The 26,054-nt window shown below is 46.7% G+C and overlaps 1 protein-coding gene across 1 annotated transcript in view; it reads left to right on the top strand.

Annotated features, from left to right (window-relative positions):
• PGPEP1L (pyroglutamyl-peptidase I like) overlaps positions 1 to 26,054 on the top strand; it is a 49,645-nt gene that overhangs the window by 22,967 nt on the left and 624 nt on the right. Inside the window, 3 exon segments of the mRNA XM_033852084.2 lie at positions 14,097 to 14,174; positions 15,225 to 15,451; positions 25,906 to 26,053. Of these exon segments, the coding sequence (XP_033707975.2) occupies positions 14,097 to 14,174; positions 15,225 to 15,451; positions 25,906 to 26,053 (453 nt within the window).

Here is a 26,054-nt window from a genome sequence, read left to right as displayed (position 1 = left end):
TGGTTCGAAAGGTTGCTGTTAGGATTTAATCAAATAAAATAATAACCTGTAAAGTTTTAGCTCAGCTCGTATCCTTACTAGTTCCTCAAAGATACATCAAATAAACACCAGTTAATCACAAGCTTCCCTTTTCAAGACCATACCCTCTTCCAAACAGCTGATATCCTCAGACCCTGGCCACCGGAAAAGTCTGTACTCACCACTGTCCCTGCCTCTTCCCTAGTTCCTGGTAAAATAACCACATTTAGATTGTTCTGGATTTGCAATACAGAATTTTTGTGGGAATAATTGCCATCCAAAATTCTTCTCTTTAGAAGAAAAGAACTTCTCAAATCCTGAGACTCCTTCAGTAGGCCAGAAGCTCAGACACTGTCACCTTTCAGATTCCCTTGCTGTCGTCTCAAAGACAACTTCTAGATCTTGATGCCACAGAACTCCAGAAGGCTTTTGGATATGGAAAATGGGAGGGACTTCCCTGGTGGCGCAGTGGTTAAGAATCCGCCTGCCAGTGCCCGGGACACAGGTTCAATCCCTGGTCTGGGAAGATCCCACATGCCGTGGAGCAACTAAGCCCGTGCACCACAATTACTGAGCCTGCGCTCTAGAGCCCGTGTACCACAGCTACTGAACACACGTGCTGCAACTACTGAAGCCCATGCACCTAGAGCCCGTGCTCCACAGCAAGAGAAGCCACTGCAGTGAGAAGCCCACACACTGCAACGAAGAGTAGCCCCCGCTCACCACAACTAGAGAAAGCCCGCGCACAGCAACAAAGACCCAATGCAGCCAAAAATAAATAAAATTTAAAAAAAAAAGAACATGGGAGACTGTTAAAATCCCTACCTAGTTATTAACCCTGTCTGAAAGATGGAGATGTCAGCCTGACCTAAGTGATATACTGTGAATTTAGTCTTTCTTCAGACTGTACTTTTTAGTCAGGTTAAAAAATATTGGTGGAAAAGAGTGACGGGGAATCAACACATATTTTTTAACTGTGGTAAAATGCACGTAACATATAACTTAACCATTTTAAACATACAATTCAGTGGCATTTAACACATTCACATTCTTTTTTTTTTTTTGAAGAAGGACATCAGCTCAGCTTTCATTTATTTATTTATTTTTGGCTGTGTTGGGTCTTCATTTCTGTGCGAGGGCTTTCTCTAGTTGCGGCAAGTGGGGGCCACTCTTCATTGCGGTGCGCGGGCCTCTCACTGTCGCAGCCTCTCTTGTTGCAGAGCACAGGCTCCAGACGCGCAGGCTCAGTAGTAACACATTCACATTCTTGTGCAACCATCACCACCATTCATCTCCAGGGCTTTCCACCATCCCAAACAGAAACTCTGTACCCATTAAACTCTAACTCCCCATTCCCTCCTCCCTGGTAATCACCATTATACTTCCTTTCTCTATGGATCTGACTCTTCTAGCAACCTCATGTAAGTGGAATCATACAATATTTGTCCATCGTGTCTTGCTTATTTCACCATAAATCTTTATTTCTGCCCACATTTGCCACTGAGCCTGGCCACCTTCCCTCCCCCATTACATTCTTCTCTGTATCTGTTGCTTCTCTCTTTTCTGTCCTGGTCTCCAGTTTGTCTCCAGCACCCAGCACAGGCCTAGAACTTGGCAGGGGCAATTAACATTCATGAAGGAATATCACTGTTAATGAAACTACATTCCCGAGGAAGCAAAAAAACATACATCTCACTTTTAACAATGTGCTTTGTTCTGTTTTCCAGTTACTGAGGAGCAATTACGTAAGACCTCCAAAGATCACAAAGAAACACAGAAAAATAGATTGTAATTCCCCATCTAAAAAGAACCCCAAGTATAGTGCATGTCCTCTCAGTCTTCACTGTCATGTTCTGGGTTGGGTATCTGTTGCTGGCAATCAAGCCAGCCCAGAACTTAATGGCGTCAAACAACCACCATTTTATTATCCTTCCTGGCTGTGTGGGTCAGCTAGGCTCAGCTGGGCAGCTCTTCTGCTGGTCTTATTTGGGTCTCTCTTGTGGTTGTAGTAGGAAGGAGGCTGGGACAGGATCACAGAGCTTGGCTTGGGTGCTAGGACAGCAGACCTTGCCACAGGAGGTCTCCCCATGGGGTAGCCTAGGGGAGAAGCTGCTAAGCCCTCCTATGGCTTAGGCCCTGAACTGGCTGAATTATGGTGGTAAAATGAGTTCAGGCCAGCTCGGGCACACTGTGGGAGGAGATGACAGCAGGCTGTGAATACCAGAGGCATGCTCCACTGGGGACTGCCTTAGCTCCAGCTGCTATAACAGAATACCATAGACTGGTGGCTTAAACAATAAATATCTATTTTTCACAGTTCTGGAGGCTGAAAGTCTGAGATCAGGGTGCCAACATGGTTGGGTTCTTCATGAGGGCCCACTTCCTGGTTATGACCTCACAAAGTCTTTCCTGGGTGCATGTATGCAGCATGCAGACAGAGTTCTAGTCTCATCATGCCCTTATAAGGATGCTAATCGCATTGTGGTGGCCCCACCTTCATGACCTTATCTAGACCTAATTATCTCCCAAAGGCCCTATCTCTAAATACTATCACGCTGGGAATAAGGGCTTCAACATGAATTTTCGGGGGACACAAACACTCACTCCGTAACTGAAGCCACTGAAATCGAGTAGGACCCTGCTGGGCCCTCTCCAGTACAAAAGCCCCTCCATGTTCCGTGTTTCTTGTTTGTAGAAAAAGGCTTTCATCTCCTAGGCCTTCCCAGAGTTCCAAAGAGCAGATTCAAGCAGTTACTAATTAGGAAAGTGAGGGAATGCAGAAACATAGGAAAAGCAGTCAAGAACAAAAATTAATAATAGCTTAAACAATAGTTCAGCCATAACACAGAGTCCTAGTTCCTCCTCAAAGGGTATACGTAACAATCTGATGCAAATCTTTGTGCTGTTCTGCAGAAACTGAGACTCCCTACCCAGGTGGAGGATGGTGACTACACACTGACCACAAGCCCGTAGACCCAGATTGGCTGGAACCAGAAAGTTAATAATTAAGATTCCTGAAACACCACCCTGTTACCTCACCACCAAGCAATCAGAAGAAATTCATGCCCCCTGAACCCCTCTCACCCCAAATGTTGCCTTTAAAAATCCTTCCCTGAAAGCCATCAGGGAGTTTGGGTCTTTTTTTTCTTTTTTTGAAGGAATCATATAAAGATCTTGTTTATTTTTTTTAATAAATTTATTTATTTATTTTTGGCTATGTTGAGTCTCTGTTGCTGCGCGTGGGCTTTCTCTATTTGTGGCAAGTGGGGGCTACTGTTTGTTGCAGTGTGCGGGCTTCTCATTGTGGTGGCTTCTCTGTTTTTTTACATTTATTTTATTATTGTTGGCTGCATTGGGTCTTCGTTGCTGCGCATGGGCTTTCTCTAGTTGTGGTGGCTTCTCTTGTTGTGGAGCATGGGCTCTGGGCACACGGGCTTCAGTAGTTGTGGCATGAGGGCTCAGTAGTTGTGGCTCATGGGCTCTAGAGTGCAGGCTCAGTAGTTGTGGCACAGGCCTAGTTGCTCCGTGGCATGTGGGATATTCCTGGGCTGAAACCTGTGTGCCCTGCATTGGCAGGCCGATTCTTAACCATTGCACCACAAGGGAAGTCCAAGTTTGGATCTTTTGAGCATGAGCTGCCCATTCTTCTTGCTTGGCCCTGCAGTAAATGCTGTACTTCTCATCACTACAACCTCATGTCAGTAGCAAACTGCCAAGGTCGGTTTGGTAACACCATCTTGGAGATATGTTACCACATATCCACATAACCCTTCTGAAGGGTTATACCAATTCCCCTTTGCAGTAGCAGTGAATGAGAGTACATGTTGCTTCATTACACACCCCAACACTAGGGTGTTATGGTTTCTAAAATCTTTGCCAGTTTGATTAGTACCACAGTGTTAATATAAATCCTATTAAACCAGTACCCTTAAATCAAGACAAAGGTCATTGAAAGGAGTGGAGAGGTATCATTAACTCAATTCCTTTGAATTTCCTGACTGGTCATTTTTTTTTAGGAACTGAAAATAACCTTCATAATAATATATTGCATCTGTATATTTGAACTTTTTTTCCCAAGATTTTTGCAGATGTCAATCAAGTGGTCTGGCTTGACTAGAATTAATGACCAATATAACACACAGGAAAAAATATCTCCCACATTCGATTTTGAAAAATAAACTGAAAATGAAATTAAACACCCCACTCCCTCATTTGGACAACAAAGACTCCTGCTTCTCTATTTAGTACATGCCCCACAGGGCACTTTTTTTGTCAGTCAAATATTCAAATCTAGGTGATTGGAAAATTTGTTTGATAAAATTCCAGAAGTCTAAGTAGACAGAGTTATTATTATGTTTTGTTTGGGATAATCCTGGAATCCCAGTGAAGAATGCAATCATGTAGGATTTGTGGGACAGATCATTCCATGTCATTCCACAACATCTGGAGCACACCACTCCGGTGGTGCTGGTGCTCCATGTTGGCAAAACTGACAAGAAACGAAAAACTAAGCAAGAGAATGTCAGCAAGTCCTACGGGCCACGAAGATCATAGGGCACAGTGATGTGTTGGATGGTGACTTGGGAACTCCTCTAGCAGATGTGGGCCAGGAAGGCCTCTCTGAGGACGTGACATTTTGACTGGGACCTGAGTGACCAGGACCAGCCTCCCTGGGAAGTGGTCCAGGCGGAGGGAGTAGCCACTGTAAAGGCCATGGGTAGCATCACAGGACCATGGGTATCAGAGCTGGAAGAGGTAGAGAGGAAATTGGAGGCGACAGGCTTGTACCTCGACTTTCCAGACCCAAGTTCCTTTGACTACATGCCTCTGGGTAATTAGAAACCAGACCAGCAGGAGGAATGTTCTTTTGGACTGAGATAATTTTGGTTAATAGTTCCATCTGTAGTTCACTGGGAAAAAGTCAGATGTGCTAAATGGTTGAGGGTGCATTTCCACCCAGTTGCAGAGACAGGGTAAGCTGAACAGACCTGAGGTTGAGGTCCTCTATGGCTCGTAAAGTCTGGGGGGATTGACACTCAGAGAACACTTTATTTTGTAAAACGTCTCCCTTGCAAGAAAGATCATGTGACTAATGATTGCAGTCCTCAGGTACCCAGCCCCTATCAAAAGCATGAACTGCTGATCTTATAGCCTGAACAGTACCTCCCCTCCAACACCCTTGATTTTGCTTGTTATGGATCAGGTAGCTGTTCTGGTTAAGCTTCTGCTCCTGGCTGCATAGAAGACCTGGGGCCTCCTTAGGTCTGGGAGCCACAAGCAGAAGCCTGAATCTGCCCAGGCTCCCAGACGGGGACCCACTGGAGCCGAGAGCACCGTTGACAGACAATGAAAGTGTAGTGTTATCCTTGGGACAAAAACCACTGGAGATCAATTCAGAGATGAATAACATCCAACCGTGTCCCTCTGAAAAGCAAACTCCAGTGGCAATCTCTACCTACCTTCCTTTCTAGCCAGGTCTCTGGACATGGCAGACTCCCTATTGCTATTCCATAGCTAGGCGGGTGATTCCTTTCTGTCTTTTCTCTTCCGCACTCAGTCCTGTCCAGTCCTCTCAGGGCAAATACAGCTGATAAACTTCTAAGCTGAAAGGCAGTATCCCTGATATATAAAGAGCTTCTATAAATAAAAAAAAAAAAAAAAAAAAGGTGACTGACCCTAAAGAAAAGTATGCCTAAGATACAGAGAGTCACTTTATAGAGAAAGGAATGCAAATGACTCTTACCCATGTGAAAATATGCCCAAACTTGCTCATAAGAGGAAAGCAAATTAAAGCCATGCTAAGATCAGATTGGCAAAAGTCCAAAAGTTTGACAACTAGTGTGCAAGGCTGTGAGGCTGATGGGCACTGTCATACTTTGCTGGAGGGTGTGCAATGTGGTACAGCCCCAATGGAGAGGAATTTGGCAATCCCAGCAAGATAATATTTGTGTTGCTCCAGCAATCCAGAAAATTTCTAGAAGCTCCCCCAAAGATATACTGGCAATAATAAGGAAAGACAGATGCACAAAGGTGGGGAAAGTGTATATAAGAAGGGAGGGGTGCCTAAATATATGTCACATATTTGTTTATGGAAATTAAAAATGAAGGATAAATCATACAGCTAAAAAATAGTTTCTTATGGAGGGGAAAAACAAAGGAACTAGACTTCTTTGAATAAAGCTTGTTCTGTAGATTTAACTGTGGAACCATGTAGCATATTTTACATACTAATAAAGCAACGTTAAAATTTTTAAAAAGGAATCCATAGAAATTACGTGTAAATTGAGTTAATGAGCCTAACAGTGTGTCCAGTTAGTGACACAATCACACAGAGAGGAACTATGATGAGTAGTTTTGAAACCCAGCAATTTACTTTAAGGACAGAAAACCAAATAGAAAACAAAAATATCTCAAACTTTTCAGTCATCATATTGTTAAAAGTGGAGTTAGTATTGTTATTCTGAGACTATTGTGTGTTGAGTGTGGGATAAAGTGAGATGTGCATTGAAGGATATTTAGCATCTCAGCCTCTGAGGCACTGTCAGTAGCTTTCCCTTAAACACTAAGAGCACTCCACATATGTTCAGACACCCTCTGTGGGGACAGTATCCCCATGGAGAGCCACTGCAAGGGCTCTCAGTTTTACAGATGAGACATCAAAGCTCTTAAAAGTCTAAGTCATTTTCCCAAAGTCAAATGCCTGAGGTGGTGCCCAAGGGGCAAATCTGGAATTGAACTGCACCCACTAGACTCCAAGCCTGCTCTCCTGACTCCTACAATGAGTTGTGACCTCCAAGTTGACCCTAGTAGTACCATCTCTCCTGCCTGCCCTCTGCCTGCTCTGAGGACGTTTACTTTCCACAGGCATTTCCCATGGTAGGAACAGGGCAGCACAGTGCTTGGACAAAGGAAGGACTTGAAAAATGTTGGAAAAAAATGAATGAATGAATGAATGAAAACAGAGAAAATTGCCTTCTTTTCTGCTTGGAAAAGAAGCTAGTAGGAGAAAATAAAGAAGAAATGATTCTTAAGGAGAGGCCAGGATTCAAGAGCCATTGAGATACCTCTGTGTCAGGGGGTTTCCAAGACCCCCCTCAGGCTTCAAGATTCACCTGAATCAGGACTCAGAAAAGCTGTTATACTCACGGTTGCAGTGTACTGCAGCAAAAGGATCCATATTGAAATCACCAAAGGGAAAGGTGCATGGAGCAAAGACCAGGAGAGACCAGGTACAAGCTTCCAAGTGTCCTCTTCCAGTGGAGTTGCATGGATACATGTAACTCTCCCAGCAATGCCATGTGACAGCAGGTGTGAAGTGTTGTCAACCTGGGAAGCTCATCTGAGCTTTGGTGTCCAGGGTTTTTATTGGGGTCAGTCACTTAGGTATGCAGTGCCTGCCTGCCTGCCCTCAGCTACTCAGACTCCAGAGCAAAACAGGCATCCACCATAAATCACACTGTTGGCATAAACTCTAATCAAACTAGCACAATGTGACCCAAGGCCACAGGCATACAAAACTGTTCTAATCAAGCAGAACATCCCAAGGGCTCAGAGCTCTTTCTCCCAGGAGCCAGCCAAGGGCCAGTCCTGAAGACAGGTGTTTCTTGGAAATGTGCAGAGTTTGAGCAGCCACAGACTCCTGGGTTAACCCTTTCCTGCCCAACCTCCTAAGCAGAGGTTAGAGGTGTGCAGGCCCACCCACCCCTTGTCCTCCAATACTTCCTACATCAGCACCTTCTTGAGGATCCAAAATCATTTCCAAAATGGGGTTTGCAAGTTGATCCATTGGAAGACAGGATGAAAATATCAGGATTTCCATTTCTATGGTTTTAAAAGAAAATTGTGATTAAAATCACATAAAATTTACCATCTCAACCATTTTTAGGTGTACATTTCTGTAGTGTTAAGTATATTCACGTTGTTGTGCAGCAGATATTCAGAACTTTTTAGCTTGCAAAACTAAAACTCTGTATCTGTTGAACAACAACTCCCCATTTCCCCCTCCCCCAAACCCCTGATGACTATTATTCTACTTTCTGTCTCTATGAATTTGACCACTTTAGATCCATCATATAGGTGGAATCATACAGTATTTGTCTTTTTGTGACTGGCTTATTTCACTTAGCATAGAATGTCTTCCAGGCTCATCTATATTGTAGCATGTGCCAGAATTTTCTTCCTTTTAAGGCTGAATAATATTTCATTGATTGTATAGATCACATTTTGTTTATTCATCCATCAGTGGACATTTGGGTTGCTTCCATCTCTTGGCTATTGTGAATAATGTTGCAATGAACATGAATGTGCAAATATCTCTTTGAGCTCTTGCTTTCAATTCTTTTGGATATGTACCCAGACATAGGATTGCTAGATCACATGATGATTCTATTTTTAATATTTTGAGGAGTGTCCATACTGTTTTCCATAGCAGCTGCACCATTTTACATTCCCACCAACCGTGCACAAGGGTTGCAGTTTCTCCATATCTTTGCCAACACTTGCTATCTTTTTTTTTTTTCATAGTGGCCATCCTAATGGGTGTGAATCTCTATGTTTTTAGTCTATAAAACTAAATTTCATAGCTGGACCAAAGCTGACCTGGCTTTGTACATCTGCAGGTCCTTGGACAGGCTTGGTTTCCTGAGGGAAGAGGGAACGTGTCACCCTTGGAGCAAGGGACACCATGGTGATAGGCCCTCCATCTTTGAATAATTTTTATTTTATTACAGAGTATTTCAGCCCAGTTAACGGGTTTCAGAATTATATTATCCAGTTTTAATTAAACTAAGCCTCAAATTATGATCAAGGAATCCTTACAAAAATGATCTTCAAAAACCCCACAGATATAACCTGATGCAAACCTGAACAAACATGTGAAAACAGCCAAGTGACCCTTTTCCTAACCTCATCTGAGTTCTCTCCCAGACACATTTTGATGTAAAAACAAGAACAATCTAATAAGAAATTGGCCAAAAAAGGGGAAGAATTAAGAAAACCACTGAAAATATATACATCGACTTATTAACAGTGAAGCCCACATGCAGTGTGTATCATGCCTTAAGACATGAAGACATCAGCTAATGATTGTGTGTGTGTGTGTGTGTGTGTGCACGTGCATGCCCACATGCATGTGTGCACACTAAAATCTTTTATCAATAGGGGCATACAATCAGAAATATTTGGAGACACCTGCTCTAGTTAGAGGATTAGGAATTACGGGGTCACTGTTTTTCATACTGGATTTTTCAGGCAAGAGACCCACTAGTTTGGAGGAATAACCAAAAGATATTGGGCGCAGGCTGGGACAGTCATCACATATAGAGAACAGAACTTGGCTTTGTTAAGGAAAGGAGAGTGACCTGGGAACTCTCCCAAGCCTTAAACAGTTGACCCCAATGTTGTGGTAACATCTCCTTTGTGACTACTCCCTGGAACTCCTCCCTTCTTTTAAACTTATCCTCGGTTTTGTCATCTGTAAAATGGTGACATCATCGGGGGGCTGGGGTGAGGTGCTGGGCATAGTGCCTGCACACAGCGAGGATGCTCCAGGGGCAGCTAGTCTGATTACTGGACTCTTTGTTAAGCTTTCAGAGCCAGAAAAATATTACATACAAAAATATTCCATTGTGAAAATGTTATGCCGAGTATGGAAAGAAATAGGAATCTCCCCTAATTCTCCCCTTAAGGGATGACCATTTTCAGTATGTTTCCATTTCCATACATGGCTGCAGGAAACAGTCTGAGATCCTGATTTTTAAACTTACTTCTTTTCATGGGTTTTCCTATGTCAATAAATTCTTTGTAAAATCATTTCGAATGGCTACATTATGCTCCACTGGTGGCTGTCCTATACTTAGTATGCTAGGCCTCCTGTCACCTCTATAGGCTTCTTCCTGTGCCTGGTGAGCCCCTCCCCAGTTCTGGCCTTAGTTTCTCTCTCCCCGGAGCGCCTCCAGCCTGATGGGGTCGGAGGGAGCCCAGGCCTGGGTCTCAGCACCCGATGGTTCCCAGGTCCCTTCCAGCCCTGCAGGTCAAGAAGAAGTAGCTGTCATTTCCTCTTCCATGGTCAGCCCCCGGACATGCACACACAGGCACTCCTAGACCCTTAGCCAGAGCCTATTACAGAGGCTGCACGCAGGAGTGCCTAGTCCAATGACTGATGGATAAGTGAACGAGAGAAGAATGGAAGGAAGAGGGAAGGAGGGAGAGAGGGAGGGAGGAAGGGCAGAAGGAAGGAAGGAAGGGAGGGAGGGAGGGTGTTTGCACATACCTCCAAGCTCCCACTATTCCTTTCCCTGGAACACTCTTTTAATCCTCCAAGTGCCAGTCAAAGCCCCCTCTGTGCAGCCCTCTTAGGCTGCAACTCCATGTGCACAGCCTTGCTTGACCTTCACAGCAACCCTTGAGAGGGAGGTCCTGTTATTACGATGTTTTGCAGATCAAGAAACTGAGGCTCAGCAAGTTTTAATAATTTGCCCAAACCCACGCAGTAGGGAGAGGAAAAAGCGGGGTCTGGGCTCCTTCCTAATGCCCTAGTCAGGGGTCCTCACCCTCAGGCTTCCGCAGCTGGGGGCGGCCAAACACAGCCCTTGGAACCGGAACCAGGACTCTTGTGATCACGTCCCGTTCCTGGTCTGCGTCTCCTCTGAGAACGTGACCCTCCAGGACACGCCAAGCCCTAGCAGAGGACTGCATTGCAAGCACTTGGGGAGTTTTTCTTGAATGCCTGAGTGAAGAAATGCTTTCCTGTTTCCTGGTACTAGCCCCAGACTCTCATTTGATAAGGGAAGAATTAGATTTTGGAAAAACAGCAACCGCTTTGGAACACCAGTTGGTGCCACAGTCTCGGTGGATTTTTAAAAAAATTCCGAGAGCAACTGGTGTCTTTTCTCCTTCTTTCGGTTCCCTTTGTTAAACTGCCATGTGTTCCTGGTGACCAGATCTCGGATGACATGGAGGCAAGAAGAAGTGGGAGAAAGGCAGAAGGCGGGACTCTCTGATTCCTGAGGACCTTTGTGACTGGTGGGGTTCAGGCTTTTTGCGGGATTATGGGCCTGGCATGGGTACTCAGTTCCCTGCAGAGCCTGGTGGTTCCTGTGGCTAGAACAGTACCCTGGATTCCACTTTGGTAACGGTTATACCAGGCTTTGTCCCTGCCCCCTTGAGCACAAAACACTCTGCAGTTCTAGCTGAGAAAGTGTGCCAGTCTGGAAAGCACAAACCCCTGGCTCTCTCTGGTCTGCACAGAACGGATACTCTCTTTGCTAAAACAACCAACCCTCCTTGGCAGAAAGGGTGGTGGCAGCCAGTGGCCTGCCGACTGCTTTTGCAGAATGTTCTACTCACTGCTTCTGACAGGCCCAAGCTCATCAAATTCTAATAAATATCACTTTCAATAAATCCCTCTTAAACGACTTTCTCAAATTAATATGGATTAATTATAACCATCAATCCCTCATATAAAGTCCCGATTGTGCCAGATGCTGTGCTGGGCACTTTTTGTGAATCATTTAACATTTGTGAAAATCCCTCTGGCTTTTCATTATGTCCATTTCACAGATGAGAAAACTGAGATGCACCAAGCCTAAATAACATGCCCAAGTTTGCCCAGTGAAAGGTGGCAGAGCCAGATCTCAAACCTTTGTCTTTCTGACTCCAAAGCCCATGCCTTTCCCTGCATCACTATAGTTGGGGTCTCGCTTTGTATGTGCACCCTTCTGCCCTGTTCCCTCCTCATTCCAGGCTTAGGCTGCTGATGACCACCAGCTTGGCCTATTTTTTGTAAAATGCTATTGTCTGCCATGGGTCACAGTGTAGATGGCCCAGGACACCAAGTGTGTGTCTGTGAGACAGACAGAGAGAGAGAGAGAGAGAGAGAGAGAGCGGGAGAACACATGCTTGAGGGAGCAGAACGTCCACATAAGTCAGTGCCTGGAGACTCTTTCCATGATTGCAGGTTGGAAGGAGTTCCTCAATATCCCAAATCAGATTCTGACTTCAGTCCCACATTGGCTGTGTCACTTTCAAGAGTTATAATGAGTTGGATGGATGAACTGGCATGTATCTGAAACTCAACCAGGCCAAATCTCATTACCAACTGGAAGGTCACCTGTATTAGTCAGGTTGGGCTGCTATAACAAAATACCATAGGCTGAGTGGCTTAAACAACACACATGTATTTCTCACAGTTCTGGAGGCTGGGAAGTCCAAGATCAAGGTGCCCACAGATTTGGTTCCTGGTGAGAACTTTCTTTCTGGCTTGCAGATGACTGCCTTCTGGTTATGTCCTCCCTCACATTGCAGAGATAGAAAGGCTCTGGTCTCTCTTCCTCTTCTTATAAGGGCCCTAATCTCATCATGGGGGCCTCACCCTCATGACCTCATCTAAACCTAATTACCTCCCAAAGACTTCATCTCCAAACACCATCACATTGGGGGTTAGGGTTTCAACATATGAATTTGGAGGGGGGAAGGCATATTTTCAGTCCATAGCTCCCCCTCCCAACACCAGTACAGCTTACCACACATACTGGTGACCTCAGGATGGCTGCAGACTTCCCGTAGCCATCCAGGCAGCTTGGCCAAGGCCCTGGGAGACCTGTAGCCAGTGGAGGTGCAGTTACCCTCCTGTCTGCCTTCTGTCCTCAGTGGCGGATGTCTATTGGCTCCAATTGTTCCTCCCCTTGCTCAAAGTACTCCGGGGGAATCAGCAGGCCCCAGGACTTCCAGCCCCACAGTGTGGGCGACAGTGGTCACCTCTTTCCAGAGGAGGCTGACTGCCCCTTAGCAGAGTCCCTAGAGCTGGTGACAGGGCAGATCTCCCTAGCTGCCAGCTCTCCCTGTAGGGACAACTGGGAGGGAAAGAGGAAGAGGGAGACATTCTAGTTAGGGAGAGAAAATATGCCAGGAAGATACTGGAGAATAATTCCATGGTAATACTTGAACAAGTTCAAGTTTATACTGGTCCACAATCCCTTATCTGCAATTCTGACATCCAAAGATTTCTAAATATTAAAAGTTTTCCTTAATCTATTTGATGGCAAAACATGACCTGAGCTGATGTGAGGCAATGTGTGACATCTGTATTTATTCCACCTAGAGTGCCTATTCCTATTTCCTGCACTGAAATGTCAAGGTGGCTGGTTGTGGAGGGCAGCCCTAGACCAGGAGTTCCACTAGAACCCAACAGTGGAGGGATTCTAATGCCAACCACTAGTCAAGGCTGTTTGAGCATCAGATTAGAGGCTTGAAAGGAAACAGCTGATAAGCCGAAGCAGGGCCTTTCAGTCTCCTGGGCATTGTCTTTCAGATAAGTAAAATACACAGAGGTGTCAAGTCCAATGTCAAATGCACTCCATTCCACACCTATAGCTCTATAAAGGCCACAGAGAACTACAGTTTGGCTTCCTTGCACTTTCTACTTTGGCAAGAGTAATGCCATCAACCTTCTGGAAAGCACCGCCTTATAGAGTGTAATGGGTGAAGTGTTCTTATAAAGCAGGGAATCTGGACACAAAAACAAGCATGCACAAACGGGAGGTGATGTGAAGACTGCAGTTATGCTGCTGCAAGCGAAGGACTATTGGGGCCTACCAGAAGCTGGAAGAGGCAAGGTAGGATCCTTCTCCTACCAGGTACAGAGGGAGGATGACCCTGCTGACACCTTGATTTTGGACTTCTGTCCTGCAAGACTGTGAGATGATAAATTCCTGTTCTAAGCTCCCTGTGCCTCTGCAGCTCCCTCTGCCCGGCACACTCTTCTCCAGCTTCTTCATCCAACTCACCCCCATCTGTCCCCTAGAACTCCTCTGCATCCCCTCTGTGAACTACTTCCTAACCTGCAGACTGGGTCAGGCATGCCTTTGGGGTACGTGCACCTTGACAGAAGCAGCTCTGTGGGGCCTTGTGTGTAGGGCAGGAACCATGGCCCCCCTGTTGGCCCCTTGCCACTCCTTGAGGGCAGGGTCCAGGCCCACAGAAGGCCCTGAGAATGGACTGGATGACCCCGATGTTGGCTTTTCAGGAACTCCCCTTGGCCCTCCATAAGGAAAGGTGAGTCCACCTGTTTCTTTCTGCAGGAACTCTCCAAGCTGGGTCTGGGGCGTGACATGGAGGTGGAGTTGCGGATTCTTCAACTGCCAGTGGATTACAGAGAGGTGAAGCAGAGGGTCACCAGAATCTGGGAGGATCTTCAACCGCAAGTAAATGACAGCTGGGGAGGCAGCTGGGCTGGGGGACAGAGGGCTGATTATGTGGTGGAGACCCAGAACCTGTGAACCCCAGGACGCTGTTTCTAGGGTTAATGGCTGAAGTGTACCCTGCCCCCTCATCCCACCAGTAAGGGCCCAGATGATTTCATAAGGGTCCATTTGTAAAAGTTTAAGATGAAAGACAGAGTAGATCTTGGAATAAGACTCTGGAGAGAAAGAAGGAAGAAAAGAAATGGAAGCTTTATTCCCAGCCCGGACCCAAAGGTAGTTTCCACCTAACAGAGAGGCCCTTGGGTTAGGTCCCAGCCAGGCCCTTGCAGGGCAGGTGGGTTGTGAGGTGGGCTGAGAGGCAAGGACCTCTTGGACCTAGGAGAGCAGTTTGAGGGCAGCCCCCACTGGGAGATGGGAGAGTGGCCCACCTGGGGAGGCCCATCTTCATCACTCCCAGCCTATCTTACCACAACAGAGTTACTATATAGGAAGCTGGTACAAATATCCCCCAAACACGACGACCAGATAATATTAATAAAACACAGACCACCAAACCATTAAGACAACACCCCAAATATTTTGATAAAACAATCAGCTATTTTTTCAAAGAGGAAAAATAATCAGCTCAAAAAATTCTAACAATATTTTATTAGACTGTTACTAACTTCCTTTATTAAAGAGTTTCATAAAAGAGATGGAAACCTCCACAGAAAGGCTAAATTTCTCCTGGGACACGCTTAGATACCAGCTGGATCCCCCAGGGAAAAAGGGAATACACTACCCTGTAAGAATATTTTAAAATATAAAAGATGCCACATGGGTTTCTATCCAGCTGTTTTTCATTCCAGCACATTCATCAGGGGAAGCAGGCAGGGGATGGGGGTGATGCTGGCACATTTGGGATGTTGAGGTGTCTTGCACCCCAGAGCTCTCCCTCTGTGTGGTCTGGGGGGCAGAGCAGACCTCAGTTTCCCTAATCTCCTGCCGCCACGTGTGTTCACACAGCTCGTTGTGCATGTGGGCGTGGACCCCACCGCCAAGGCCATCTTTCTGGAACAGTGCGGCAAGAACTGGGGCTACAGGGATGCCGACATCCGAGGCTTCCACCCTGAGCGTGGCGTGTGCCTTCCAGATGGCCCGGAAGTGATCGCTTCGGGAGTCAGCATGAGGGCCGTCAGCAGGCGCGCGGTGGTCGAGGGCGTGGAGGTGGCCTTTTCCCGAGACGCAGGCAGGTGCGTTTTGTTCCTGGGCACGTAGGGGAGGAGGAAGGGCTGAAGTGGCCTCTGACCAGCCTTTCTCCTGGGATGTACCATCCTGTGCCATCCAGCTGGGTGCTTGGCGGCGGGGAACAGCCCAGTCACCCTGCACACTGGCCCATTGCTCACTCACGCCCAGGCCTGGTTCCGAGTCCCCCTCCCACTCACCGGCCTGGTGGCTGGCAGAGGAGAAGGGGTAGGATGGAGAAGTTGAGAGCCACTAACATTTTATGGATGTTTTATTTTTTTTTATTGCTGGCAAAGTTGTGAATTAACTTCTGGTTTAGCCCAGATGAAGATTAATTTACCTTTTTTTCTCCAGACTCTGACCCCCTAGGAGATAGTTACTCCTCCCTGCAAAGAATGAATGAACAAATTGGTACCAAATTAAGTCCTATGAACCCTGCTCAGGTCCTAGCCTGGCCTCTGAGTGTTCTTTTTCCCTTTGGGTTCGAGCTTTATTCAGTGACCAAAGAATGGCGAAGTGGGAACTAAGTTCACAGATCAACTTCTCACCTACCTGGTGAGAGAGATTTAATTTTAAAGATAAAGACAAAGGGAGGCAGAGTGAGGCTGATGATGGGGAGGCATATGCGTTAGTCTGCCTGGGAAGGGGCAGGGCTTTTTTGAGGGAGTGAGGTGCCACCCCCTTTTTATCTTTTTTATGGTCCTTAATCGCTGGTCCTGGACACCGGTAGGTGTGTCTTATTAAGCATATTAAGCTAGTTTAGTAAAATCAACATATAATGAGACTCAGGGTCTGTTGGAGGTCAGGTTCCTGGCCATCTTGGTCCCAGCTAGTACCACCTGTTTTTGTTTGTTTGTTTGTAGCTTTCTTTCTTATCTCTGGATCCTTTAACTTAAAGATTTATGTTAACTCCTGCTAAAGGTGGGGGTTGGCAGGTTTTGAGCAAAGACCTGGAGCAGCTCTGGCAATAAAATCCCCCTTTCCTTGTTATTGCTCCTCATTCTTGAGGGGCGTTGAAGGGCAAAGGTCTGACTTCTGAACTGCTTCCTGCTGAACATGAGCATAATTTTTGCCTGGATTAGAGGAGCAGAACTGTTCCTGACTAGGCTAAGATAAGTCTGATTTTCGCCAAGCTGCAGTCCCAGTTGCTTGTACCCTTGTGTTAGTATCATCTAAAGTTTGATGGCTTCAAGCTGTTTACTAAGGAAGTTAACAAGGCAGTTAAGGAGGCAAGGCCCAGAGATAAGCAGGAGGATAATAGCAATTAGGCCTGGGTGAGATTTTGTAGAGTGATTTCATGGTATGCGAAGCCTCCCCAGGGAGCTGCTAGTCTGGAGCAGTCCCTATTCCTGCCAGAATGAGTCCTATTGCTCTTTTATCTCAGGGCAGGGTGATATTATGAATGGTTATGCGTAGGTTCTGAGAATTTAGCTGGTCTAGCATGCAATGTTCCCCCAGCTGGGCATTATCTAAACAAGGAAGGGCTAGAGCCCACCCCAGAGAAGGGAAGGAGGAGTTGGGGTTGGTCTGATGGGGCAGTTGGTTTATTCTTGGGCCACAAAGGAACAGGTACCCAGGGGGAGCTTACGTTCTGGGGAGTTGAACCACCTCCATAAGTGGCTAGCCCAAGAGGGGGTGCCCTTGCAGTGTGGGGAGAAAGGCCCACCTGCATAGCAGGGGTTACTGAGGGATTCTTCACTAGTGGCTTTTCCATAGGCCTTAGGAAGGCCATATACTAAATGCCAGACAACTGGCATTTTCCCTCTCCAATAAGTACATCTCCCTTCCGGTCCCTGTGTGTATTCATCAGGTTGGTTCAGAGGGCACCAACAGGTGAGATTTCCACAGGAGTCAATCCCGGGGTACTTAAATTGTGGGATAATGGAAGAAGCATTGATCAGAGTCCAGAGCAGCCCTAAGGTGTTATTGCAAGTTCCTCCCTTTGGTAGGGGCGTTTGATAGGGGCAGTGGCAGCAGGACGATCAGAGCAATGGCACTTTAGAGTGAGTGCTTTGTATTCGTTAGAGGGAATCCAAGCAGGGAAGCTGCGTTAGGGATGGGATATGAACTTCAAGAGGGATAGGTTTAGCCAAGGTGAGAGTGAAGTTATCATTCTTAGAGGTAAAATGTAATACCTTTAATCCATAGGTGTCACTTGGAGAGTGGGGGTGACAGATCCAGCACTGGGATAGATTTTCTCCACAGGCTATAATTCTCGAGAAATTTACTATTGCATTGAATTCCCATTCTGTGTGGACGGTTGTAAGAGATAGAGAGAGCAGAGAAGAAACAATAGACAATAATGGCCACTCGTCCTGCTTCCAATGTTAGTATCCCATATGTCCAGCATGTTCAGAGGAAGTGTTTGCCAGAGGGAGGGGGTTTGGCAGAACAGCAGAAGCCAAGCAAGGCAATAGTAATGATGAGGCCAACTAATAAGCCTGCCCACCACATTACTTATCTATTGGTAAGTTAGTCCTTTTCAAAAGTAACTTAAGGTGTGTGACAGGTTCACAGGTGTACTGAGTGCATGGCTCAGTAACTTCTTCCTCAGGTGTAGGTGCCGTCTTCACTCCGGTATGGTGGGCCCATGGAGTTATGCCCTGCAGTTGTCAGGCTGAATGAGTGGTCAAGATGAGAAGATAAAGTCCTGTCCACTTGGGGTCTAACTGGTCTTGTGGATTTCCAGCCTTCCAGGTTTTCAAATAAACCCAATCCCCAGGGTACAAAGAATGTAAAACCATGTCAGAAGGGGACGGCAATTCCTGATTCCCTTAGGCGTGTAAAGCTTTGACGATTTCCCCTCTCTGTAAGGCATATTTCATTTGGTCCATATCCCTAAGGTTGGCTTTGTAGCCAGGTCCTTCAGGAATGGGCCTCCTGTACATGATCTCTTATGGACTTAACCTGAGCTTTCCTTTAGGGGCTAATTGCATTCTCCAAAGTGCTGTGGGGTGAAGGGAGATCCAAGGTTGATGAGTCTCTTGACACAGTTTGGCTAAATTTCTTTTGAGAGTTTCATTTGTTCTTTTTACTTTTCCTAAAGATTGTGGTCTCCAAGAAGAATGTAAGCTCCATTTAATTCCTGGGGCTCTAGAGACTTCCTTAGTAATCTGAGAAACAAAGGCGGGCCCACTGTCGCTTTGAATGGATTTAGGGAGCCCAAACTGATGGATTATTTTTTTGAGCAGGGCCTTAGAGATCTCCGAGGTAGTCTTGGTTTGGGTCGGGAATGTCTCCATCCAGCCAGAGGTGTCAGTCAAAACCAGCAAATATCTAAAAATTTCCTTGTGCCTGGGGCATTACTGTAAAATCAGTTTACCAGTCGTGACCTGGATGTGTGCCTCTGTACTGGGTGGGGGTCACTCCCTTGACCTTGGTGGGCAGTAAGTGTTGGGGTTATTCTGGAGACGGGGCAAGCTTCAACCACCTGTTTAAGGAGACTTCAGAAGTTGGGATTAGTCATGGATTTGGTGAGCCATTGACCCAGGGCCTCCTGCCCATAACATGTGCTCTGGTGAGCTTCCCGGATGGCTTGGAGTGCAGAAGCTGATGGGAAGAACAGCTACCCATGATTGTTAACCATCCATTCCTGATATTCTGGGCTTTTAAAATAGCCCCATCTCAAAGGCTTTTCTCTTTCTTCTGGGGTGTATATGGGAGTGTAAGAGTTAGGATCTGGGGGTACCAGTAGGAGTGACGTTTGAAGTCTGTCCCCACCCTCTGCTGCTTGTTTAGCTGCCATATCTGCTCTGTTATTTCCTCTTATTATTTCTGCTTCTCCCTTTTGATGGCCTCTACAGTGAATACAGGCTATACTCTTTGGCAGGAGTATAGCCTCCAGCAGCCTCATAATTCACCTCCCCCCCAGTTTATAATCTGTTTATTCCCTGAGGTCAGCATTCCCCTCTCCTTCCAGATGGCCCCATGGGGGTGTAGGATTGAACAGGCATATTTAGAGTCAGTGTAGATATTGACAACTTTCCCTTTCCCCAGTTCTAGTGCTCTGATCAGGGTAATTAACTCAGCCCTCTGAGCAGAGCAGCCAGGGGGCAAGGCTTTAGCTTCCACCACTTCAGTGACAGAAACCACTGTGTAGCCTGCCTTTTGTTTTCCATCTTTCATAAAGCAACTCCCACCAGTGGACCATTCCAATCCTGCCTTCTCTCTAGGGAAGCTCTTTAAGTCAGCCCTGCTGGAATAAACCTGTTCCATAACTTCCTCACAATCATGAGTTAATTTTGGACCTGTCTGATGTAGCAAGGAGGCAGGGTTAAGGACATTACAGTGCCTCAGAGTCACAGACAGGTTGTCTAGAAGCATGGCTTGGACTTGGAGGGTTTGACCAGGGGATAACCAGTCTGCCCCCCTTGCCTTTATGAGGTGGTGTGGGGTCCAGATGGTCAGGGGCTGTCCAAAAGTTAATTTGTTAGCTTCTTTGAGAAGTAGCAGCTACAGCCTGTAAACATGGGGGCTATCCTTTAGCAGTTTGGTCCAATTGTTTAGAAAAACAGGCTACAACCTGAGTCAGAGGTCCAAGTTTTTGTTTAAGCAAGCCCAGGACAGTTTCTCCTCTCTCATGTACATGTAGATGGAAGGGTAGACTCAGGTAACACGGGGATTCTCATGAGATGGTTTTTGAGTTCTAGGAATGCCCAGTCACAATTGGGGGTCTGCTCAAAACGGTCAAGTTCCTTCCTTTTTAATTGTTCATACTAGAGCTTAGCAATTAAGGCAGAATTGGGGATCCATATATGGCAGAACTCAGGCATTCCCAGGAAACCCCGGAGCTGTTTTCTCGTACTAGGAGTGCCATCTTGCAAATATGTTCTTTCCTCTCCTTAGATAGTGCTCTGTGCCCCTTTTTGATTATTAAACCCTAAGTGTTCTACCTGCTGGAGGGATATTTGGGCTTTTTCCTTTGAAACTTTATATCCTCTCTCGGCCAGATGATTTAAGGCATTAACTGTGTTATGGTCGAAAAGCTCTTTGGTGGGGTGGTGATTAGAATGTCATCCACATATTGAAGTATAGTACCCTGTTCTTTTTTTAAAAAATTAATTAATTCATTTATATTTTATTTTTGGCTGCGGTGGGTCTTCGTTACTGCGTGTGGACTTTCTCTAGTTGCGGCGAGCAAGGTCTGCTCTTCATTGCTGTGCGCGGGCTGGTCATTGCGGTGGCTTCTCTTGTTGTGGAGCATGGGCTCTAGGTGCATGGGCTCAGTACTTGTGGCATGCGGGCTCACTTGCTCTGCGGCATGTGGGATCTTCCCGGACCAGGGCTCGAACTGGTGTCCCCTGCATTGGCAGGCAGATTCTAAACCACTGTGCCACCAGGGAAGTCCTAGTCCCTTGTTCTAACTCAAGGTCACTAAGAGCCTCAGCTAAAACCTTTCGGAAAAGAGTGGGAGAGTTTTTAAATCCCTGGAGCAGAACCATCCAGCAAAAATGTTGTTTTCTCATGCTGCCACCTGCCATTCAAATGCAAAAATGTACTGAGATTACAGGGCTAAGGGCACACAAAAGAAGGTGTCTTTTAAATCTAGCACTGAATACCAAATCCTTTCGCAGTTTAGGGTAGAGAGTAAGGTGTAGGGATTTGGCACCCCTGGGTGAATTTCCTCCATAGCTTCATTTACAGCTTGGAGGTACTGAACTAGCCAGTATCTCTTGGGCTTTTTTTTTTTTTTACTGGAAGATTAGGAGTGTTGCAAGGAACAGGGTCTAAGAAGGTCTAAGACGCCCTTGTTTGAGTAGACTTTCTACTTAATGCCTGCTAGGGCTTCTTTGCTTAATGGGTATTGTTTTTTATTTGGGTGATTGTAGGCGGGTCGCAGCTTGACCATGACTGGTGCCCTCCTGGCTCTGCCCACGGTGTCGTGGGCCCATACTGAGGGATTAATCCGCAGAGGGTGGTAGCATGAGTGCTATGGAATGGAAGGGAGTCTTAGGTATTTTGATGTTAAGTTTTGTGTCTCTGAGATAAATTGTTGCTCCCAATTTATATAGTAAATCTCTTCCTATTAGAGGAATTAGGCATTCTGGGACATACAGGAAAGAGTGAGATAACTTTTTTCCTTCCAAATTGCACTCAAGGTGCTCTATAATATCGCGTTCCTGCGGCTTCCCTTTCACTCCCATTATCTTACATTTATCTTTGGTCATTTTGCCTTGTTGGGTGTTCAAGACCCAGTAGGTGGCTCCTGTGTTGACTAAAAAGTCAGCCTTTTTACCACCTATAGTCAGGGTCAGCCAAGGCTTCTTGGGGGTAATTTCCGGGGCACTCCTAGGAGACCCTGGGCCCCTTCGGTCCTCTTCTTTTATGTGTGTGACCAATGAGGGTGGGCCAGGACATGGTGGTCCACTTAGTCTCCTTCTGAGACATTTGGGGCAGTCCCCCTTCCAGTGGCCCTCCTCTATGCAGTTAGCACACTGATTGGCTTTAAGCCCTTCTCTCCACTGTGGGCATGGTCTTCGAAATCCCAGGCGACTCATTGATGTTACAGGGTCCCTTGTGTGTGTGTGTTTGTGGGGGGGTGTCATCCCTTGGAGGTCGATTAACCCTGAATTGCTAAAGCCAGAGAACTGACAGTTTGTTCTGCTCGTTTATCTTCCTTTGTATCGGCCTCCAGATCCCGGTTGTTAAATACCCAAAATGCTGATTCCACCAGCCCGGAAGTAGGTGTGGTGGGCCCTGTCTCCAACTTTTGTAATTTTCTCCTAATGTCTGGGGCACTCTGGGAAATAAAATGGTACTTAATAATGACCTGCCCTTCCAATGACACCAGGTTTATGTTTGTATATACTCGGAGGCACTCCCTCAGGTGCTCAAGGAAGGCTGAGGGATTTTCCTTCAGTCCTTGGATGACTCCTTGAACATACTCCAATTTATGAGTTTCTTCCCCGCTAATTGAATGCCCTTCGGAATCAAATTCCTGAAATGTGTGAGGTGCTGCTGACCATTTTCCTCTAGATGGCCCCACCCAGGGGCCCCTGGACTCCAGGCTGGTATACAGCACGCCCCGTGTTATTTTGATTGGTCTTAGCAGCTTCCTCCCTTGCATTAATTATAATCAGTACCTTTTCTTCCCCAGACAATAAGATGTTTAGGAGGGTTTGTGTATCCACTCAAATGAGTATGCAGTATTCCCCAGACTAAATTAAGGACTTCCTCGGGGTCTTCCCTTAAACCCTTGGATCGATCCTTCCAGTTATAGAGATCCAAGGAAGAGAAGGGTACCTAACACAGTGGTCAGTTTGCCCTTTGCATTGGGAACCGCCTGAAGGGGGAATAGCTTATTGATTCCAGAGGGCTGGTACTGAATGCTGCTACAGGTGTGCATTGGACTAGTCCCCAAGGAAGTTGTACTGAGAGTTGGAGGTGAAAGAGTCGGGGAGGGGGACCACCCATTGGGCGGAAGAGGGGGCACCAGGTAGGGAGGTGGTGAATTTGAGGGAGTAGAGAGCATCAGGGATTCAGGAGAGGTAGGGGTAGATGTCAATGACTCAGGAGTCTCAGGTGAACTGTTGGAAGCGGGGGCAGCTACCCTTAGCAGAGGGGGGAAGTCAAGAGGATCCTCAGGCTGAGATTCCAATTCCAGGAAAGAGAAATTTGAACTAGCCTCACATTTTTTCCAGAAGCCCTTTATTTGGCTAAGGGCCATGAAAAATTGGACATAGGAGATCTCATCCCATTTTTTTTTTTAACGCTGGCAATAGAGGTCAAATTAAAAAATAGTATTAGAATTTAGAGAGTCGTTAGTTGGCCGACTTTCTCCATCTGCCAGTTTATATTGGGGGCATGCGGTGTTACAGCAGAAAATAAGCTGTCTCCCTGTTAGTGGGCGCTACTCAAAGAATTTCCAGTTATGGAGAATGCACCTTGACAGCGTACACTGGGATAGAGGCTTGATTACCCATACTGGGGAGTCCTTATTTAGTCTGTTTCCAACTTCCCAGTGGCCTCTTCTTAGGGTTGGTGGCTATGCAGATCCCACAAGATTGACCCACACCAAGCGGTTTAGGAGCTCTAACTGAAACCTGAACCAATCTTCGCAGGGGCTGGTAGGGGAGACACTGTCCAAGAGGGCCTTAGTTATAAAGTTCCCCCCTTTTATTTTAACGTTTATTTATTTTATTTATTTGGTTGTGTAGGGTCTTAGTTACGGCAGGCAGTCCCCTTAGTTGCGGCTCGCCGGCTTCTTAGTTTTGGCTTGTGGCCTGCTTAGTGGTGGCTTGTAAACTCTTAGTTGCGGCATGCATGTGGGATCTAGTTCCCTGAGTAGGGATCAAACCCGGGCCCCCAACGTTGGGAGTACGGAGTCTTAACCACTGCGCCACCAGGGAAGTCCCTATAAAGCCCCTCTTAAGTCAGTGACTAGATGTTCCCAGACCCGCTGTGGGGCTGTAGGAGATATCTTTCAGCAAACAGTCCCCAGAGACAGGGTGAAGGGGGAGTGGGAAATAAGGGTTCTCTAATCAGATAAATTGCTCAGATAAAGAGCCTCTCCGGGAGTCAGGGAGGCTTGTTCACAAAAGGTGTGTCCCTGCTCCGTTACAGGTAATCACACAGGGAGGCCGAATGCCCATTTGGCACGTGTCCAGTTTTCTATACTCTCAGCTACGAGGACCCAAGGACTTTGGACAGTTTGGGGTCCTCTTCTTCCTTCCCCAACTAGACAAAGTGATTTTCCTGAAATCTGATGAAAACGAGATTTTTAAAGGGTTCATGTCTCAGAGGAGGGATCCCTAGGGATCTGTGGTAGAGGGTAGTAGGGAGGGACCTACCCAACAGAGACGTATACCTTGCCCCGGGATGGCAAGTTAGGGCAAGAGGAACCAACACAAAAGGTGTGCTCTTGCATTTTTGACTATACCCTAGAGGTGGGAGCGCGGTAGACGTTGGGGCTGTGAACGTTTTACAGTGTGCCTGCTTACACGGACATTTGCTTCTGGTTGGCAGGGTACCCAGTGCTCATCTACGCTGGTGCATGACCAACTTATCCTTTTTGGTGGTAAACGCCATAGTGGCCTTCAAGTGCTCAACCCGTGCCCACAGTTGTGGCATGTATTTCCAAGAGCATTAGGACAAACGAAACCACATAGAACAGAGATTGAAGCTTCACTCATATCAAGAACAGAGACTAGGGCTCACGTCACACACATGAAACAAAGAGATGTTCTTTTTTTTTTTGCGGTACGTGGGCCACTCACTGTCGTGGCCTCTCCCGTTGCAGAGCACAGGCTCCGGACGCGCAGGCTCAGCGGCCACGGCTCACGGGCCCAGACGCTCTGCGGCATGTGGGATCTTCCCGGACCGGGGCACGAACCCGCGTCCCCTGCATCGGCAGGCGGACTCTCAACCACTGCGCCACCAGGGACCCCCAAAGAGATGTTCTTTACCTGAGGAGCGCTCCACTTGATCCTTGGCTGCTTTTCAATCTCAGGCTTAATTTAGTAGCCCTCACTGGCCCAGCGGTTGAGAACTGGGGCAAACAGCTCAGTTATTTAGCCAGCTTTGTTGGCCCTGGGTCAGTGAGTAACCCTGAGTTAACAGACAGAATGAGCCCCTTGTTGGATGCCAGAATTTGTTACCAAATGAAGTTGTATGGACGCTGCTCAGGCCCTAGCCGAGCCGATGCGCCCTGCCTCAGCGGGAGAGGGTTCTTTTTCCTGCTTGGGTTAAGCCTTATTCAGCAGTCAGATTGGAGAAGCAGGGACTAAGTTTACAGGTCAACTTATCACCCACTTGGTGAGAGGGATTTAATTTGAAAGATAGGAGTGAGGCTAATGATGGGGTGGCATAGGCATTAGTCTGCCTGGGAAGGGGCAGGGCTTTTTCAGGGGAGTGGAGTGCCACCCCCTTTTTAATGCTTTTTTGGTCCTTAATGTCCAGCTATGGCAGCCGGTAGATGTGTCATTTAATATGCTAATTTAGAAAAATCAACATATAATGAGACCCAGGGTCTGTTGGAGGTCAGGTTTGCGGCCATCTCTTCCCAGCTAGTTCCATCTAGTTTTTTTTTGTTTCTTATCTTCTTTTTTTTGTTTCTTCCTGTCTTATCTCTGGATCCGTTAACGTAAAGATTTATGTTAACTCCTACTAAAGGTGGAGGTTGCAGGGTTGTGAGCAAAGACCTGGAGCAGCTGTGACAACAAAATGACTCAATGCAGACATGAATGAGAAAGGTTCACGGGGTTGGGGGGAGAACGTTTTGGATTAGTTGGTTGAAAATCTGGTCCCTTCCAGGGTTCAGTCACTTGCTGGACATGAGGCCAAGAGCCGGTCTCTCCATGGCTCATTCCCAGCAGCATGTTCTTTGGCAGAAGAACAAAACCTGGGTCTCCCTGGTGGCAGTCTTCCCTCATGCTTTGCGGATGCTGCATTGCCACTTCTGCTTACATTTCACTGAGGTTAGAGGCTGGTCCAAGGAGTAACTTGGCATTTTGTGTGGTTGTAGGTACGTCTGCGATTACACCTACTACCTGTCTTTGCATCATGGAAATGGATGCGCGGCGCTCGTCCATGTCCCTCCATTATCTCCTTCGCTTCCGGCTAGCCTGCTGGGAAAAGCCCTGCAAGTTATCATCCAGGAAATGCTGGAGGAGA

The sequence above is a fragment of the Tursiops truncatus genome, chromosome 2 (genome assembly GCF_011762595.2).
Source record: "Tursiops truncatus isolate mTurTru1 chromosome 2, mTurTru1.mat.Y, whole genome shotgun sequence".
NCBI classification, from domain to species: Eukaryota; Metazoa; Chordata; class Mammalia; order Artiodactyla; family Delphinidae; genus Tursiops; species Tursiops truncatus.
The sequence above is the reverse complement of the archived record's forward strand: the minus strand, read 5'-3'. Positions and strand labels throughout refer to the sequence as shown.